The sequence below is a fragment of the Triturus cristatus genome, chromosome 9 (genome assembly GCF_964204655.1).
Source record: "Triturus cristatus chromosome 9, aTriCri1.1, whole genome shotgun sequence".
Lineage (NCBI taxonomy): Eukaryota > Metazoa > Chordata > Amphibia > Caudata > Salamandridae > Triturus > Triturus cristatus.
In genome coordinates, this window is record NC_140592.1 from 864,475,567 (window position 1) to 864,496,674 (window position 21,108).

The window sequence follows — 21,108 nt, forward strand, 5'->3', positions numbered from 1 at the left end:
TCAATGGGTAAGTCGCGGTTGCAATTTTAAAGAAGAAGGACCCTTCCCAGTGGACCCTGAAAAAACCTCATGAAAGACAAAAGGTTGGAGAGCCACCCCACCCATGGATACCCTAGGAACCAGGATACCTACATCAGGGAAGCCGGGTGCATAAGTGTGAAGTGGTGTTGGAAACTGGCGTCAAACTCAATGGAGGACTTCAGGAAGATGCCGCTACTGGAGAAGGTGAAAGTGTCCAGTCGAGTCCAAAGGAGGATTCAAGATGAGAAGTAACTGCAAGCAGAGGGGACAGAGTCTAATGCCACTTGGGAGCGACCAGGCAGCCAGGAAGACGAATGCCCACTGAAGTTGAGAGTTGCAGGAGAGTTGACGATGATCGCGGAGCTGCAGCTGTGCAGAACAGTCGATGCTGTGGAAGACCAGGAGCCATTCACGAGCTGCCCCACGTCAGATGTCGAGAGTTGAGGGGTCAGTGTCCGTCGGGAGCACCAACAAGCACGGCAACTGCAAACAATGTGGAAAGCGGAGAAGGTTCATTGTTGGGACCAGCAGGTCCAGATGACTCACCACAAGCAGGGGAGTCAGAGCAGGACCTGAGCAATCAGGGGAGCCCGCTGAAATCAAAGAAGACTCTCGCAAGAGGACCTCGAGCAGCTCACCAAAGATGCAGGCCCAAGATGCAAGTGATGCGGTGAGGACAACGATCTTGGTCACAGGAGATGCTTGCGGTTGGGGCTACTTGGAGCCCAAAGATCTTGGTGGAAGGAAGCCAACAAGCCTTTGCAACCGCAAGTTGACGAGGTGCACAGGGGTTCGGTTCATGCGGCTCCGACGAGGGATACTGGCCTCAAACTTGCTGAGAGGACAGGGCAGGCTTCAAGGGATGTGAAGAACCACCTGCTGTGTTGCTGAGCATTTCGGAATCCATGGGAGCCCAGGATCAGCAGACCGGTCAGCTTCGTTGGGGTGCCTGCAGATGCAGGGAAGCGACTCCTTCACTGCAAGGGAGATTCCTTCAGGTGTCTGGGATGTCCATAGGCCTTGGAAGATTCCTGTATAGAACACAGAACGGACGTTGCAGCAGACGAGCAGGGCAGTGAGACCAGGAGCAGCAGGAGTCTTCCTAGTTGTAGTCTTGATGCCCAGACCAAAGTCCTGAGTGCCAAGTCGGTCTAAGAAGTGGTGTCTTGATATAAATCTTGTCTCACGACCAAACTAAGGACCTACCCACAGGTAAGCCCTTAGGTACCCTATGAAAAGGGTTGGGCCGATTCAGGGTTCCCTCCCAGGGGAGGAGTCAGACAGTGGGGAGGATACTCCCATGTTCTTTGTCCAGTTTCGTGCCAGAGCAGGAGCCATCGGCTCTCTGAGCTGGTTAGAACTGGGCAATGCCAGGAGGGCACCAAATGTGCCCCTCAAGCAGACTGAGTGGTGCTGGCAAGCGCTCCCACCCAGTCCCAGTACACTAAACCCTGTCTAGGAGGTGGTCACACCTCCCTGTGACAGGATACTTATTGTTCTGCCTTCCCATGCTCGAGCTTGGCTCAGCAGCAGGCTGGCAGAATCGTTTCTCTGGTCGGCAGAAGCCATGTTGTGCTGGCAGGGTCTAGAAGACTGGTAACATGAGCACTGAGGGCCTCCTTGAGGAGCTTTACAGTGCATGGAATCATACCTCCTACGCCCTTTGCGATGTGGGTGTACGATTCCAACATGTTTGATATCAAACATGACAGGGCTCATTACAACCATTTAGAGATGGTCATCACTTAATGACAAATGGACACTCTATGTATCATAATGGCTGATGCACTTACAACCAAGGAGAATAGACTCCCAAGGTTGTAGGGGTGTCCTGCTCATGCAGGGGCACCCTCATACTTAGAACCGAGTACCCTGCCTTCCGGATTGAAAGAACTGCTTTAGGGGTGACTTATAGGTTTTAAGGGCAGTGACTTTAGATATAGGGAAACCTGTATCTTTTGTAAGTGGTGCTAGCACCAGCTTACACAGGTTGCATTGGCAGGCCTGTAGTTACAGTGTGAGTGGTCTCCCATGGGTGGCATAATCCATACTTCAACCCATGGGGGACCCCTGGTTGACCTATGCCCTTGGTACCTCAGTACCATATACTAGGGACTTATAAGAGTACACCAGTATCCAATCTGGGAGGTACCTAAGTACTTACCATAACCAATTTAGAGGGGGAAAGCACATAGACTGGAGTCCCGATTAGCAGGATCCCAGTCAGGCTAGTCAAAAACAGCATAGCACCAGGCAAAAAGTGGGGGTAACCATAAAAGCAGATCCTACTTTCCTACAGTTGGGTTCACTTTTAAACGATGTCATTATAAAAAAAAGTTTAAAAAGCTACTAGCCATGCGGGGTTCGGGACCAATGCAAGAGTGGGTGTGGGGAGCACCTGCGGAGGGAAGCAAGGGGAGCAGGCTGAAAGCAAGAAAGCTAGCTTTAAGCTGGACCCCGGGGAGGCCCCAAAAAAATATTTAAAAAAAGAAAGGCAGTGAGTGGTGAGGAAAGCAAGGGAGAGCTGGGGAGGGATAAGTGAGAAACACGAAGCAGACCGGGTGAGTCGATGTTCGGGGAGGGGGGAGGGACACTGGAGAGATCTACAAAGCATGCACTCTTGTGGGGTGCTAAAAGAAAAAAGTAGTAGTCTGAATCTGAGCAGTAAAATATTACAAGTTATCCAATCAACAGGATCGTACAGATGGGGTGGGGGGGTGTGGCTATCCAGCCAAGATGGCAACGCGATTCTCTAGCGCTTTGTCCACACCACCCCATTATCCTGAAATACGCATCTCGCAATCCCGTCCCATCGCCCTGAAGTAAGGCGGACCCTTGAAGTGCTGGTGTACGAGGCAGCCAAAAAGCAATGGTGACAGAAAACGCTGCTGCACCAAAAACATGCAAGCGGACCAATCTAGGACCTACACCGTGCAAACACGCATCGCTGAGAGAGAGAGCTGAGGGCAGGGAGGAACCTGCGGCGTCCTACTGAGACACTGTACAGCGGTGCAAGCCAGTGGCCCTGATGGCACCCCGGAGGACTGTGTGCAGCACACGCAGATAAGACCCAAGCATGCAGCATTAGAGAGAGAACTTCCATGGGGACGTGGAGAAGCTACACAGCATTGATAGTAAGCGAGTCACCGGGCCCTATGAAGGTAAGAAGCGACATTAGCCACCGGAGGGGAGCGGGCTGGACTGACTGGTGCTGCAGCGTAAGAAACATTTCCCCCCTCCCTGTCTCAGCAAGCAAAAGGGAAAGCGAACATCTGCGCCCACCGGGATGCGGCCAAGTCATCGGAGCCAACCTGCCGCAAGTGTGTAGGCCCAAAGACTCAGGCCGGCACGTCAATCAATATGCCACAGGCCAGGAAGGGAATAAATGACAAGAAATGGAGGCCTACAAGGCTCTTACCCCCTGGGGAGAAGCCTGTGCCCGGCAACTGGTGAGGGCAGTACCGGGAGCGCCACTACACTACAATGGAGTGAACGCTGCCACCTGTGACACTCACACCGGTAACAATAGTGGGAAAGCCCGCAATCACCCTAGGACGACTACAGTGCAAAGCGGTACAAAAGGGGGTGGTGATGGACGGAGTATCAGAACCAATCAAACACTCACACCCAGTCAACAGATCTGGGTTAGATCCATCACCGTTTTTTAGCCCACTCTGCCACCCCAGTTCAGACATGGCCATATGCAAATCAGTCTGACCCTGTTCCTCATGGGAACAGTCCAGCCCGAACTGCCAAGCCATGCCTTCCCTGGACCGGAAACAAGCTTCCTAGGACCGGTTTCTGGCATTTCAGCCGTCTTCAGCCAGGCTTGCTTGAATCCAGTGGCAAAGTGAGCAAGGGACTCACGTCTGAGCATACCCTGCCAACTTATGGCGAACAAAGCGGTACAAAAGGGGGTGGTGATGGACGGAGCATCAGAACCAATCAAACACTCACACCCAGTCAACCGGTCCTAGGAAGCTTGTTTCCGGTCCAGGGAAGGCATGGCTTGGCAGTTCGGGCTGGACTGTTCCCATGAGGCACAGGGTCAGACTGATTTGCATATGGCCATGTCTGAACTGGGGTGGCAGAGTGGGCTAAAGAACGGTGATGGATCAAACCCAGATCTGTTGACTGGGTGTGAGTGTTTGATTGGTTCTGATGCTCCGTACATCACCACCCCCTTTTGTACCGCTTTGTTTGCCATAAGTTGGCAGGGTATGCTCAGACGTGAGTCCCTTGCTCACTTTGCCACTGGATTCAAGCAAGCCTGGCTGAAGACGGCTGAAATGCCAGAAACCGGTCCTAGGAAGCTTGTTTCCGGTCCAGGGAAGGCATGGCTTGGCAGTTCGGGCTGGATTGTTCCCATGAGGCACAGGGTCAGACTGATTTGCATATGACCATGTCTGAACTGGGGTGGCAGAGTGGGCTAAAGAACGGTGATGGATCAAACCCAGATCTGTTGACTGGGTGTGAGTGTTTGATTGGTTCTGATGCTCCGTCCATCACCACCCCCTTTTGTACCGCTTTGTTCGCCATAAGTTGGCAGGGTATGCTCAGACGTGAGTCCCTTGCTCACTTTGCCACTGGATTCAAGCAAGCCTGGCTGAAGACGGCTGAAATGCCAGAAACCGGTCCTAGGAAGCTTGTTTCCGGCCCAGGGAAGGCATGGCTTGGCAGTTCGGGCTGGACTGTTCCCATGAGGCACAGGGTCAGACTGATTTGCATATGGCCATGTCTGAACTGGGGTGGCAGAGTGGGCTAAAGAACGGTGATGGATCAAACCCAGATCTGTTGACTGGGTGTGAGTGTTTGATTGGTTCTGATGCTCCGTCCATCACCACCCCCTTTTGTACCGCTTTGTTCGCCATAAGTTGGCAGGGTATGCTCAGACGTGAGTCCCTTGCTCACTTTGCCACTGGATTCAAGCAAGCCTGGCTGAAGACGGCTGAAATGCCAGAAACCGGTCCTAGGAAGCTTGTTTCCGGTCCAGGGAAGGCATGGCTTGGCAGTTCGGGCTGGACTGTTCCCATGAGGCACAGGGTCAGACTGATTTGCATATGGCCATGTCTGAACTGGGGTGGCAGAGTGGGCTAAAGAACGGTGATGGATCAAACCCAGATCTGTTGACTGGGTGTGAGTGTTTGATTGGTTCTGATGCTCCGTCCATCACCACCCCCTTTTGTACCGCTTTGTTCGCCATAAGTTGGCAGGGTATGCTCAGACGTGAGTCCCTTGCTCACTTTGCCACTGGATTCAAGCAAGCCTGGCTGAAGACGGCTGAAATGCCAGAAACAGGTCCTAGGAAGCTTGTTTCCGGTCCAGGGAAGGCATGGCTTGGCAGTTCGGGCTGGACTGTTCCCATGAGGCACAGGGTCAGACTGATTTGCATATGGCCATGTCTGAACTGGGGTGGCAGAGTGGGCTAAAGAACGGTGATGGATCAAACCCAGATCTGTTGACTGGGTGTGAGGGTTTGATTGGTTCTGATGCTCCGTCCATCACCACCCCCTTTTGTACGACTACAGTGCAAAGGGCTGTTTCGCCGCGGCAGAAGGGACCGGCACAAGGCAGCTGATGCTGCAGGCAGCGGGGCGCCAACACAAGATGATTGGGTGGACCGGAATCCACGTGAGGCCTGCGCAAACCTGAATCTGCCGCTGACAAGTAGGAGCCCTGCCAATGATCATCACGCCACTGCCTGAACCCTGGACCCGGTAGCTGGGAACCTGTGAGGGCTCTAGGAACTGGCACCCATGGACCTGGTGCCGCGCACAGAGGCAGACACGCTGGAACCATCGAGCAAGCATTAGGCAGTGAGCTACCAAACCTGGAGCCCTGTAGAGGGAGCCGAGAGTGTGAGATGCCCAACGAACTGCCAAAAGGCCAGTAAAGATAAGACATGCACAGCGGGCCACGAAACGCAACATAAAGGAGAGCCCATAAGCCTGGGTCCCCGGCTGGCACAAAACCCGGTCAGGTGAGCGCTCAACAGGGACAACACTGTCACGCGCATTCTAACACCGCAAAAAACCCCAAAAGACGCTGACTTGCTCCTGGAGTTTAGGTGGGTAAAAAAACAGAAATGTCCAGTGTTCATGTGCAGAGCGTTTGAGACCCTGCAGGCAAGCCACAAGAGCCAAACTCTCGGGTAGTAGCTCACCTCCTGACAACGAGAGACAACCCCATAGCACCACAAACCACAGAAGTTGCCTGCTCTTCCTTAGAACAGGCAGCAGCATCTGAAGTAGACCGAATCAAAAGCAATACAAGAGCAAAGAACATCAACGCATACACGCCACAAAAGATGACCAACTAATCAACAGCTGCAAAATAAAAACTCATACACACCGTCTATACCTCTCCCTTTTCACAGTCAACACCCAACTGGACACAACCAGCAGCCCACGGACATCAACCGAAGCCTGGGACTAGTCAGAAGAGGCAGGATTCCTAGCAGGGCCCAAACCACCTGCAGACATGCAAGCGCCCGGATGGGGTAGAAGAAATTGCCACCGGGGCAGTGCGAAAGGCCCTAGACGGGCGCGCCCACAGGCAGCAATGCCGGACATAGAACAAAGGTTGTTAGAATGCCAAGAGGCCCTTAAAGTGGCAGCAACCATCCAAGCCAACTCCTTGACCTCTGAACTTGAGACACGTTCACTCAGCTCACAGAGCCTGGCTGGGTCATCACTGTCGAGATCCGAAGATCGGGACTTCCTCCAGCTGCCAAACATCACGCCACAGATGTCCGATGATGTAATTTTAACACTGGACAATTGCTTTGTGGAGTGTATCCTTTTGCTATTAATGAGCTTAATGCATGTTCTCTCATTTATGCATCTAAAATCCACAGGTTCATGCTTTGGCACACGAGACACCCAACGGGCACTGTAGATTTTATATAAATCCAGCGCCTGGCTCCCCTTTCCTTCTCGTCAGACACACCCGGAGCGGAACAACACACGCACGTAACATAACGGGACAGGGTCCAACATTTCTTCCTAATAACTACTGGGGTGCACACCAGAATACGTGGCTACACAGCATGCAACTCCGTGGTTAAACATGTCTTACATGTTAGTCGCCACTGTTTGGACTCGCAGTTTGGACGTGTATCGACTACGTGCTCGCTCTCATAGACTTGCATGCAACTTCGTTACTCCTTTAACCCCCTTTAAGTTAGCTCCACCCCCGGAAGCTCTAACTGGCACCCTGGTTGCTGCTAATATTCTCTAAATACCCCCCCCCCCCTTTCGTAAGGAACCACACGGTACACTTATGGCGCAGACCAATATTGTAACATGGAATGAGAGGGGCATGCACACACCTGCTCACAGGTATTCAGTACATGCATACCTGCAACACAGGCATGTACACATTGGTTTTTACAGGAAACTCACCTAACCCAGATTGAAGCAGATCGCCTCCACAAGCCATGGCGGGGACAAGTATACAGCACAAACTACTCTTCCCAGGCACAGGAAGCACTGATATGGGTAAGGGCAGCTGTCCCACACAATAGTAGAAGAGGTGGTGATAGACTCGGAAGGGAGATACGTTTTTGTGAAAGGCAAGCTAAATTGGCAGGAGATGCTAATGGGCACTGTGCACCCACCAAACGTAGCCCAGCAGCATTTCTTAGAAATCTTACAGGAGTGCTCGCCAAATGGAGTGGACTCACCTGGCTCCTGGGAGGGGACTTCAACGCAGTTCTAGACATAGAACTAAAGAGGTCACACCCACCCCTAACGCTCACCACAGCGGCCTGTAATGCGCAAACCCTGTCGGAATGGCTTGCGAACTGGGCGATGAAAGACTTCTGGCATACCCTTAACCCTATGTTACGCATCTACTCATTTCACTCTCCTGTCCATGATCTACATGTCAGGCTAGATCATATTGAAGGGTCAACTGCTCTCCTCACAATCAAACACACCGAATACCTAGGGACGCCCCCTGATCCCCACGTGGCAATTGAAACCAACAGCGTTAGAAGATCAAGCGTTCCGCTCCTCACTAGGGACAACAATACTTGAGCAATTTCAGATCAATGATCATTCCACTAAGGACCGCCCCCTCCAATGGGATGCTTTTAAAGTAACCCTAAGAGGGCACTGCCTAGGGGCCACCTGGAACACACGCAAACAACTAAACAAGACACTCAGACAACTTGAAAGCCAGCTTATGGGCCTAGAGATAAAATAGTCAGAGAGGAGTGGTAATATGAGGAAGCTAGACACACTGCGAGCAGAACACACCAACTTACTAGAACCATTCCATTGCCACAACTATGCAGCGCACTCGGTACGTACGCACGCCACTGCGGACCGTGCCGGCAAAACACTAGCATGGCTGCTGTGTCAGGAGCGGGCACGCCACCCTATAACCGTCCTGAGAACTGACACAGGGCTGACTGTATACACACAACACGAAAAACACGAGGCAATGACGAACCATTACAAAGCACTGTACCAGTCCATGGGGCCCCAGGTAGAGAGCCGACTCATCATGTTCTGAGAGCCAATAAACCTGCCAGAGGCCACGTTGGAACAGAGGGAGCAGCTAAACGAACCTATCACACCTGAGGGAATTCGTAGCGCAATAACAGCACTGAGCGGGAAAACCCCAGGCCCAGACGGATTCCCAGTGAAATTCTACAAGGCCGATGCTACGACGCTTACTCCTCACCTGCATGAGCTACACAAGACGGCTATGAGAGAACAACGTCTACGTCCGTCCTTGAACAAAGCAAACCTGGTGTCTTTTCCCAAACCCAATGAGGATCCCACAGAGCTAGGCTCGTACAGGCCACTTGCTCTTCTTAATGTCGATTATAAGGTATTAGGAAAACTATTAGCCGATTGGCTTGCGCAGACGGTCCCCACTCTGGTTCACTCAGACCAGAATGGGTTTGTGCCCTCAAGAAGCACCTCCTTAAATCTCAGGTGATTCTTCAGGATTGCCACCCACTCGACAATCCAATGGCCACAAGCGGGTTGCCTCATACTGGACCTCGAAAAAGCATTTTACTGCTTGGAGTAGGGGTTTCTATTTGCTGTGCTGGACAAATACAGCAGCTCAACTACAGTGGGTGTCTAGATGGTTGGCAAACCATCACAGCGGAGACACAGCAACCATGCAACTGCCCCTGCCTACCACAGAGTTGATAGCACTATTCCACACATGCTCAAAAACCAAACCACCAGACTCACTGCTATGGAAAGGGGTGCATAGGTGCGATCGCTGAGCGCTTTATATTACCCTTGCATTTACTCCATACGGGCCAGCCCATCCACTGGAGGGTTACCCAGAGGCATTAAAATTACCATAGCAACAGAATTAAGGAGCTGGCAGGAGGCTGGGATCCAAGATATAGGAGACCTATACCGGGAAGGTGCACTAATACCATATATGTCACTGGTGGAAGAAGCTGACCTGCCCCCCGGTCAGTTTCTGCTCCACCGCTCTCTACTGGTGGCACTCACCGCTAGAAGGGGAGATTTAGCAGTCGAGCCAATGACACATCTTACCATACAATATCTACATGTCATGGGACAAGGGGGACACCTCAGCAAGTGGTTTGCATCATCACTCAGGCATCACACAGCAGCTAACCTATCGCACCGCCGCCAACACTTGGAAACCGACATGGGCCGTCAATTCACAGATTTGGAATGGGCCTCGGTACTGGTAAGCGCGATGAAAGCCCCTAGGAACGCGTGCCAGCGCCAAATCCAATTTTACATTACTCACAGGGCATATCTCACAATTGCGAAAATCAATCAGTACTTCACGCGCCAAGACTCTGCATGCCCCAGATGCAAACAAGCACTCGCAGACCTATTGCACATGCTATAGGGATGCCCCACCCTGGCAGGATACTGGTTAGTGGTGACAGACGCACTGACACAATGTACAGACCGCCCCCTTCCATTCAAATGGCACATATACCTCTTACACCTATACAGGAGGAACCACAACAACAGAGTCAACTCTAGGTTACTTGACCTTGGGATGGCAGTGGCAAAAAAACTGATTACCAAAAGGTAGACATCCCCTGACCCCCTGAACATAACAATGTGGAGACGCTTGATGCTCACCTGGGCCAAAGCGGAAAGTGTCACACTCCGCCTCGAAGACACATTAGGAATGTGAAAGGTCCCCCTCGCCAGTAACTGGGACACAATTTTAACTGCCCTGACCCTTCCACAGAACGTTGTTACACCACTTCAGACCCCAACGGAAGTTGAGTCCTAATGCTCACAGGACTGCGCAGGATGCTAAGGAAGAAAACCACATTCACACACATGCCTCACACCAGACCAGCAACCATCGTCAGAGCGCAAGCCAAACACATCACCTACAGGAAAGTAACACCCAGGGTGCTCAGGAACCAGTTTCAAGGTTGATACCCATTCCCTATTAAGTATTATTTTGTCATTGTTCAGTTATAGTCCGCCTTCACAGTTCAACAATACACAGCAGTAAGCACAAGTAGAGCACAGGGACTCATAGCAAGCCCCGATAACCGCAGGCGGTTGACACTACATCCGAAACATGCCAGGCGATAATAAGCAGCATATTACGTTGCTAAATAAAGCAGCCACTTTAATTGAATACTGTAAATGAACCATAATACAAAGCATACTATGATTGATAAGACTGATAGAAATGCCTATGTAAACAGTCAATATGCAACGTAATGTTTTGAACAATTGCACAATCTGTACATGCTTGATAATTTGCAAAAACTTAATAAAAACAGTGTTGCAGGGATTCTGCTTATGCACAGAACTATGCACAGGAAACCAGGACCTCAGTGAATTGTGGTGTACCAAAAACTCACCTCAGAACCCAGAACCCCTTATCCGACCAGCATCAGTGTCCCATTCGTTATCCGAGTTTTATCTCAGCGGTCCCAATGTATAGACAACCCAGAACAAGCGACTTAGGGTATTCTCAGGAATGGTGGGAATCAGAAATACCTGTTCGTTATTATTCTCATATCAGTCCACAACAGAATAAACAGAGACACGGTAAAGTTTAAAGAGTTTATTTTATAAACCTCGTGTCCTAAGATGCAGTACTTTGGCTAACATAAGCAGACAAATGATTAAGATCAAAACCATCAGCATAGTTACAATACCATAGAAAATGAAAGGAGTAATCATAATAAAATGACAGTGGATGACAGCCACCTTCCTTTCGCTAGTAAACTAATATTATTATTATTACTAATAAAAGGTCTCTAGGCTTGAATGGGGAACCCCATACCGTAAAGATCAGCTTAGTGGAATCACATCACAGGATCAGCTAGACTCTGCTCCTGGGAAAGCTCTTCTTCGAATGTGTCTAAAGCATGCAGCCTGCAATATTAAAAGCACTCTACTTTCAGGTATTGGCAGCTGCGTGCGTGTTATGACAAAATCGTGGGCCGATCAACCTGAACCCAACAACATGCACCGTCTAGCGACCCAGACTGTTTCTTTACACAATGTTCAGACCAAGGTCGCTGCTCACTGTTTGGGATGTGAACAAGACAGTTCTCATGTGAAGCAAAGGCGAGCAAGCATTTCTCAATTAATAACATGTAACTACAGTGTCGTGTGCAAAAGCAGCAAAAGCGGCAAGATGGCTTTCTAACATCTAACGCGGTTGTGCTAACTTAGCATTGTACGTATATAGATAGCAGTCTTCACTACAACAGATTAAATCCCCCCCAAAAAATCAAAAGGATAGTGCAGAGTCTTTACTACCAGGGAGGGACAAACACAAGAAGAGACAGTCAAGCCATCAACTAAGAAGCACAATGAGAGTGACAAAACTAACAAATGGCAAGCAGCAAGCGGGCTTTAAGCCCCCCTGAAAGTGTTTGGCATGGTCCTTAGGAGTTTGTTTTAATTACAAACAGCTAGAAGATGTCTGGTAGGCAAGACCTAAAAAGTGACGCAGCTTTAAGGTTCTGCATGCAGACCCTTTCAGTGTAAGTAATTCTTCAGTTCCGCTCTATGATATGGGCTGTTGAGGGTACATCTCCATAGCAATAAACTACGCTGACCCAAACAATTTCTGCCTCACCCAAAAAAGGCAGAAATCTAGAAAGTAGAGATTCCTTAATGCCATTTCATGGATGGTCTTGCATAAGCTTGCACCTGACAAGACTGTACCCTATCTGTACACAATGGGATATGCAGGAAGCAGCACCATGTACTTTAAGTTCTGCATTCTTTTGAAGCCACAAAGGTATCCATACAGGACTCAAAAACTCAGAAAATGTCTACTTCAAGGGCAGAAATGAATTTATTATGAACATTGATATGGAATAGAACCACTCACCTTAAGGAGCTAATAGACTAAAGAGTTTAGCATTATGTAGCATTACGAGCAAAAAGAACACATAGATGTGTGCATAGTACTGATGTACTGAATTAAAGTAAATGTATATTGAGAGCCACCATTGCATACAAAATTCACGAAAAAAAGCATATTAACACCAGATAAATGCATTATAAAAAATCCCAAGACACAAAAATGGCATCACTGAACGGTAAGGGATAATCACCAAGCCTACTTCTCATTTTGGTCATTTTCTGAAGTTTAAGTACCTTCACCTAACCTGATGTTTTGTTTTTCAATAAAATCATGAAGATGTTGTTCGGCCTGAAGTTGCATTATTTTTAGATTTCAAATCACTGCATTTTACAACTTTTGCATGATTCCTGCTTAATTTCTCAAGTCTGGTTTGCCATGTCAACTCTTGTAATATACCTTTTCCACAACTATATTAAAAGACACTTGAGGCAGGCCTCTAGAATAAGGCTGACCAATAACAAGCACACTAAAGCAAACACAGAGCAAGACAGGCTTTGGGTGGACGTTTATCTCTAGGACATAGGTCACATCCATTGCTCAAAACAGTCTCTACTGCCCAATCTCACCACGGGGGTTCATTTTTAGATCTGGCCCACAGGCAGCTTTAGCAAAGTCGCCAGCCTCATTTAATTAAAAAAATCATAAATAAAAAATGCATACATGAATACATATATAGGGGTCTTTGAGATCGCTGTCTTCTTCATCTGATCCTCGACTGTCATTCATCTTTGCTTCTAAAAACCACAGCATACAACTAGGGGCAAAATGTAGGCCCACTTCAGACACTGGTTTTCCAGAACTATGAGTGACAGTGTTTTACCTAATCACATGAGTAGATCCACCTAAAAAGATGAGCACTTCAGAGCCAGGGCTAGTAGGCTATATTTTACGTTGCCAATGCTTTTTCAATTCTTTATCAGTTTTTATTATTTTAGTCATCCTTTTTTTAAATAATATCTTCAGGTTACAGTGACTCTAAGCTAATATTATATTTTGTTTGTGCCAATAAGAACCCTATTTTTCTGTGATATGAATTAAACTTCAAAGGGATAATTCTATGTCTGTTAGGAGTAAAGCAACCCGCTAGGAATCATCTGTTCTGTTCTATCAAAATTATAGATGATGGCAACATATTTTATAAACTAGAACATTTAATGTAAGCATACAGTAACCATGTTTATGCTGTCACTTTCTTGTGTTCTTTATGCATATGCTTGAAGTTTAAAAAAAAAAATCAACTATCGCACTTCTTAGCTAATGCCAGACCTATTGGCTTTGCTAATGAATGTTATATTTGTTGGCCCTTGTGAACTGATAAGAGCATGCTGGGTATGCATCAGTCTTGCGTGTGCATCCATCCACGCCTTCACACTGATGCTCTATGTGGCACAACTGAAATTCCTTTTTAGAAAAAAGATGCAGGGCAATTCATGTCAGGCAAAACATCCAGTCATAGCTGCTGCTTCAACAATAAATTCTATCAAAGATCTTCAATCAAATAACTTGCCAAATACTAATTTCACTTCTTTAATGCATTGTGATCCAAAGTCCCATAACCAGCATTAATGACTCCAAAACAGTAGGCTTTTCTTACATCACCCAAAAGTAGTGCTTTAAAATTGCATTTTGCTTGACGACAGGTGTGCCCCTCCATCTCTCCAATAGGTTTGGAGATAGATTATCTTGAAAATCTGATCATAATTATTAGCCCTGAACAAGTCATGAAAGCGATAAAATAAAAGGTGGGCCATGGAGAGGTGCCAAAAGCAGAATCTGGATGCAGACAACCAGATCTCTGAAATGAACCTTATTTTTCCAGGCCAAAAGATGCCAACTATTTTTTATGGTATGTGTTTTTTAGAACAGCACTCCTACAAATACTTTTCAGAATCTATAAAAGGTTGTGAGGGCTTCACAAGCTGACACAAGGATTGAAGATCTATATTCTCACTTCTTTTTTAGCCCATTTTATCCAAAGATGCAGTTTTCATTAATATAACCGAGAGGCAAAGGATACAATGTAATAGCAGTACTCACTTCATGATCTGTATTATCAATACCTTCTTTTCCACTTTTTCCACCTTTCCCTGATTTTGGAGGTTCCTAAAAACGACAGAAAACAATGTGTATATTAGATATCTTCAATTTCTAGTTTTCTGCATGCACACTTCATTGTAAACCAGACATTTAATGGTCTATAGTCCATAATAGGTACAACAGTAATGTACATCAGGTGTGCCCAAACTTGATCCACAAAAGCAGAATCCATCGCACATTTTCAGGATTACGCCATGGGATAAATTTACAACGAAGATACATGTAAATCATTTACATAGTGAGTAGCTATCCCAAAAAATGCTTCTGAAAATTATCAAATATATGTTTACATCACTTTTGAAAGTCACACAGATGGGCATTTCAGAGACAGCGTGGTAATGTTGAATTACATGCTGCACCTACTTCACCTGCTTATAAATTTGCAAAGCAAAACATTACCTTTTGCAGGACAGAGACGAAAACACAGTTAAAACATGTTATTGCTTTTAGAACATTATTAAAATTAAATTAAAATTAAAAATTCAGATCTACATTTCGTAGTTCTTGCCTATTTTGGCAACCCCTTTGCCACCAAAACTGGCAAGTAATAATAAAATACAATGAGATTAGCCTGAGCAGCCATTTCTCCACTGACAGCAGGAGCTGGAGAATATTACCACACTCCTACGACACCGGAGACTCATGATTCAAGTGCACATTGTACTGCATGGTGGGAAAGTTAATGGTAAACGTCCCCTGGGCCTATCGTAAACAGATGAAACTGTTAAACACCACCATGCAGCAGCCTTAGCCAAGACACAGGTAAGCACCACATTGTTATATTAATAATATATATACAAGCTTTCACAATTCTGTTCAGTACGGGATCCCCCAAGAAACAGGTACGGACCACAGCGTATTAGTAGAGTTTTCAAGTGCGATTTATTGCATCCAATTTAGCAGCATTTTCTGATAGTCTGTGCCCAGCATTACGCATTTCGACAGTGAAACACTGTCTTGATCACATGACATGCTCAGGGCCAATCCGCAATATATACCAGTGAAAGTGGTGAAAACAAAACGTTGCTCAATGCCCACAGCATCAAAATAGAAGAAATACTTCTAATTATCTCATATAAATACAAATATTTTTGATAGATTTTAGGGGCTTACATTGTGCAAAAATGCCAAAATAAATATGTGAAATAAAGTGCAAGCGCAAAAAATCTAAATTACAGCCGAGACTATTCACCGGTTATTAAAACACCATAACTGTTTAAAAAGAATCAATCTAAGAAGCCTGTGCGATGCTTTCCCTCAGTATGCCATAGCCAGATACCATAATTCGCTAGTTCAGTCCAACTTATATATATATATACAGTACGTTTCATTTATTTCAGTAGGAGTTGTACACCTAAGGTCCTTCTAACATTTTTCTTATCTCCGGTTCCCCAGATAATTAGCAAGTGCTAAAATACAGTACATTCATTAGGGGAAATCCGGCAAAATAAGGGACACAGTGTCAAAAGAAGAATATTAGTTAAGAACAAGTCTTAATTACTTCAGCAATAAATTAAGAATGCCTTTCTAAAATCACTCCAAACACATATCCCCGGCTCCGGCCCCGTTAAAAGACTGGTAAGATCAAAGGTAAAAACTGGAATTCTCCAGATAAAAACCCACAAAAAAAAAACATCTAAAAACCGGACTAAAAAGAACATGGAATAAAAGATGGAGTATCAAAAAGAAAGGTCAAATACAGATACAGTTCACATTGGTTACACACAGTATAGTTATAAAAATTAGTGCAATTCTTCCCCATTGTTCAGACCATTGGGCATTTTAGTATCGAGTGTTAATATATAGTGTGACTCCAGTTGTCTGAGTTTCTTTTCCCTGTTACCTCCCCTGATTGATCTAGGCACTGTGTCAATAACATAATAACTAAGTTCTTTCAAGTTATTCTTATGTACATGTTTGAAGTGTCTAGCCGCCGGGTAACTGGGATCCGAGTTTACTATAGCTCTCAAATGTTGTAATATGCGATTAAAAGCTTGCAATTTGGTGCTGCCCACGTATCTCAGTTTGCATGAACATTCTAAAACGTAGACAGCAAATTCTGTACGACAAGTTAGCATCTTAGTGATCTTCATAGGATTAGAATCGAATGCTGTAATTATCTCACTAATATTTCTACCAAATTTGCAAGCTCTACATGAGCTACACTTAAAGAAGCCCATTCTCTTAGATAACCAGTTTGATGTACCTATGACCTCTGGACTTGTTCTAACCAGTGCATCCCTCATAGAGGGAGCACGTCTAAAGGTAATCTTAGGTAACTCAGGCACCATTTGAGACATAGCAAGGTCTGTTTTTATGATGGGCCAATTTTTGTAGATGATCTTTCTAAACCGTTTCTCTTGTTGACTATATGCTGTAATAAGTCTTATTGTGTTGTCTGATTCGAGGGAATCACTGTCGTTATGCGTGTTGACAGCTGCTTCACCACCAGTATTTAGAGTATTGGCTTTATTCATAGCCACATTTAAGGTCCTTCTCTTTGTACCCTCGACTCCTAAATCTCTGAAAAGCTTCAGTTTGACAATTCTTAAGGTCGTCATCTGAATTACAGATACGTTTGATCCTCCAGAATTCCTCATAGGGGATACTTTTTATCAAATGATTAGGGTGGGAACTACTGGCGTGTAACACCGCATTGCCTAAAGTACTTTTTCTGTGTAATTTGGTGTGGATAGCATTATGTTTGATATAAATATCCACATCCAAGAACTGTACTCTCTCCTTACTGGCCTCAGCTGTGAAACTTAGGTTGAGGTCATTATTGTTAATCGTCCTAACAAATTCATATGCTGTTTCTGTAGACCCCTCCCAGATGACGCATACGTCATCTATAAATCGCCACCACTGTTTAACATGTGTTTCAAACAGTTTTTTGTGGGAGGTGTTGAGGACGTGCTCCTCCCACCATCCAACGTGAAGACAAGCGTAGTTGGGAGAAAAACACGCCCCTATTGCCACTCCACGTAGCTGTTGATAAACCTCTTTGTTAAAGATGAAATAATTGTTAGTCAGACATATATTGATCATGTCAAGAAGCATTTCATTATGTTGATGATATTCACTGAAACTTTTGGATAAATAATGTCTAATAGCTGCTACTCCATCTGTATGTCGTATACTCGTATAGAGTGAACTTATGCCCATGACCAACAAGACATATTCATTCTTCCATTCTACAGATTGTATCTTAGATAGAAAGTGACCAGTGTCATGAATATAAGAAGGTAACATCTCTACATAGTCATGAAAAAAGTAATCAACATATTTGGACATTGGTTCTAATAATCCCCTTTGTGCCGATATTATGGGCCTCCCTGGTACCGGAGTTGTAGTTGTGTGCACCTTGGGGATAAAATATAGTACTGGTGTAGTGGGGTAGTAATATTTTTGCTTAGTAGTCCCATTATTTTCCATTGCGATAATTCTTTAAACACCAATTCTTAGATGTGTTTTAAATCATTAAATGCAGCTTTTCTGTAGCATTCTGAGTCACCTAGATGTTTTTCTGCTTCCTGCATGTACAGCTCACGAGGCCACAGGACTATGTTACCCCCTTTGTCTGATTTGTTGATCACAAGACTTTCATTATTTCGCAATTTTCTCATGAGTGTAGAGTATTGCTTTTCCTTGTATTTTCTTTGTTTATTTTTTTTGCAATACCATTCTGTTGAGTTGTTTAAGATCTTCTATAACACACTCACTAAAAATGTCAATTGCATCTTTAGGCATCATAGGTATGAATGATGATGGCGTCCGAAAGGGGGTTGGACTGCTCAGATTACATCGCATTCCTAGTTCCAACAAATCCTCTTGTGTAGAGTTAGTTGTATTGGTTTTTTTTCTTGAGCTAAGCTATGCAGAGATCGGAGTAAAGGAATATCACAAACCTGAACCAATTCATCTATTGTAGTAGTGGGTTTAGGTATATTCACCGTTTCAGTCACTTTGTTTAGTTTGAAGTGTTTCAGGACTTTCAGTTTCCTAATAAATTTAAAAACATCCACTCGTGTTTGGGGATATTTAAAATTACTACCCGGACAGAAAGATAAGCCTAATGAAACGAGCTGGAGTTCTGCAAAGTTAGTTCTACATTGGATAAATTGATCACCGTTTTGTCCGGGGCCTCTGATTCACTTGTTATTGTGGCCACTTCTTGCCCCTGCCACCTCTGCCTCTGCTTTTGGATTTTTCTCCTTTGTTTTCTCCTGATGTTGTTATATCGTAGTTTTTCCTCATTGGATTGTGTGAGCGCAGAGTGTGGCGGCGATCTTCTATGAGAAACCCCAATTACTCTGATGGAGTATAGTCAGTGGGTAGTTTTGTCAGTTGATTGTTTGAACTGCTGTCATCCGATTCATAATTACTACTTAAAGAGCTGGTTTCTGAACTTAATGGATCGATATTGCCTTGAGCTGTAACACTATTAGTTGTCACTTTCGGAACCAAAGCTTGCCTCTAGGCATTGTCGAATTTTTTCGAGAAAGTAAATACTCTCCCCGTTTCATAATCGGTTTTGTCACGAGTGAATTTCCAAATTTTGTGTGTTTTGATTGTTTCCTCATGCTTCTTAAGTCGTAAATCAATATTGTCACGGCCTTTTTATAATTAGCTCCTTTTGGTCATGAGCATCCAATGTACCATTCAGTTATTCAATTTATTGTACAATGTCTTGTCTGTCGATCTCAGCGTATTTAATTAAGATCGATACCATGTTCATGGATGCTTCAAGGTTGTTATTAGCCCACTCTTTAAGCATTAATGGATTTGGTTTTTCGAATGATGGCGCATGAGTACTCTGAGAGCACGAGGTACTCGACCCACCTCCTTATACTTTTCTAGGCTTTTCTTCTCCCACCATTTTGTGAGTTCTGTGCGTTGTAGTTTGTCTAAAGTTTTTAACATACTTTTGACGACATTGTTATATTAATTATATATATATATAAGCGTCAAGCTAAGCAAATAAACTAAAAGCTGGATGGTGAAACTTACCCAAGTGTCGGAGTCTAATTTCAGGAGTTGAAGTTGGGGGTGGTTTGAATATATATATATATATATATATATATATATATATATATATATATATATATATATATCCACTGAAAAAACCATAGGTTTCACACACGTTATAGTTACGAATTAGCATTTAAAAAACCTTGCAAATTCACTTAAAAAAACATAGGTTTCACACATGTTATAGTTAGCTGGACATTTCACTCGTAAAAAACCAATGAAATTCCCCCGTTATAGTTAGTGCAGGCAACTATAACTCACGCGACCGCAATCCTCAGAATTACGTGAAATTTGGCAGAGAGGTAGCCATAAGGTCAAGGAAGTGCCTTTTGCAGGTCTGGTGTAAATCTGTTCAGTATTTCCTGAGAAAATAGCATTTAAAAGCATATCAATATCTATACGCGCGCACCGTGCACGCACCCTGCCGTGCGCTAGCGCAATTCTGATTGGTTGTTAGATGTCGGTAAACATTCGAATCGGTCGAAACCAGGAAGTGTCGGCTGCCAGTTTGTCTCTCGCAGTCTGAGGGGGTTAAAAAAAAAAGGTGGAGAACGTGAAAAGGGGGCAGGGTGGACAGTTCCTGACCCCCTAGCCTTGGTCAGGGGGTTACAGAAGGACCCCCAAGGGAGAAAAAAACAATTTTTTTTTTTTTTTTTAAATCGCGAGGTGCGCGCACCGCGCGCGCACGGCACGCACTGCGAACCGTGGGTGCTCAGTGCGCGAAGCGCACCGCGCGCCCACCGCGCGCGCACGGTGCGCGCACGGTGAAAAACCTGGAAATTTTTTTTTATAAATACATAACTTTGCATTTAAAAAACCGTACAAATTCACTGAAAAAACCATAGGTTTCACACACGTTATAGTTACGAATTAGCATTTAAAAAACCTTGCAAATTCACTTAAAAAACCATAGGTTTCACACATGTTATAGTTACCTGGACATTTCACTCGTAAAAAAACAATGAAATTCCCCCGTTATAGTTAGTGCAGGCAACTATAACTCACGCGACCGCAATCCTCTGCTGATGACGTCAGATATTACATCACTGTATTTAGACACTTATTTACCCATGTCTTAATCCATTAATCTTTAGCTATACATAGCTTACAAATATTTATTTTTCATAAAGACACATATGTCATCATGAATATTTGCATAACTGTGTAAAAGCAAATTACACAAATTGTTTATAACCCTGATCAAAAGCCATAGCCAGGTCTAACAATAGCAAGGCAATACAAAGATTTGTTATTGCCTCCACACAGAGATTAATGAGATTTTTGGCCACGGTAATTTCCAACAGTTTTGCCACAGTAGTTTCCAGCATGAAAAATGCAATAGGCTTGTACTGGAGAATAAAGAAGGGCCTTGGTCGGGTCTAATGGAAAACCAAAATGGCATGCTGAAGTTGATAAGTATACGTGAGAAGGATGGCCCTTTGCGAATGACACAGATGTCAAGCATGTGGAAAACTGGACTGAAAGATCGTGATTGTTTTGGTTATTTTTGTGGAGAAACAGTTGGATCCTAACAAGGCAGGACAAGTTTGCATACCTACTGTATCATCCATTGCTGCAGCAGTA

At 45.1% G+C, this 21,108-nt stretch overlaps 1 protein-coding gene across 3 annotated transcripts in view; it reads right to left on the reverse strand.

The window, feature by feature from the left end:
• PPP2R5C (protein phosphatase 2 regulatory subunit B'gamma) overlaps positions 1-21,108 on the reverse strand; it is a 1,282,082-nt gene that overhangs the window by 1,193,637 nt on the left and 67,337 nt on the right. For all 3 annotated transcript variants that reach the window (XM_085626348.1, XM_085626347.1, XM_085626350.1), the window contains exon 2: positions 14,434-14,499. In XM_085626348.1, coding sequence (XP_085482474.1) covers positions 14,434-14,499 — 66 coding nt within the window. The remainder of the gene's footprint in view (positions 1-14,433; positions 14,500-21,108) is intronic.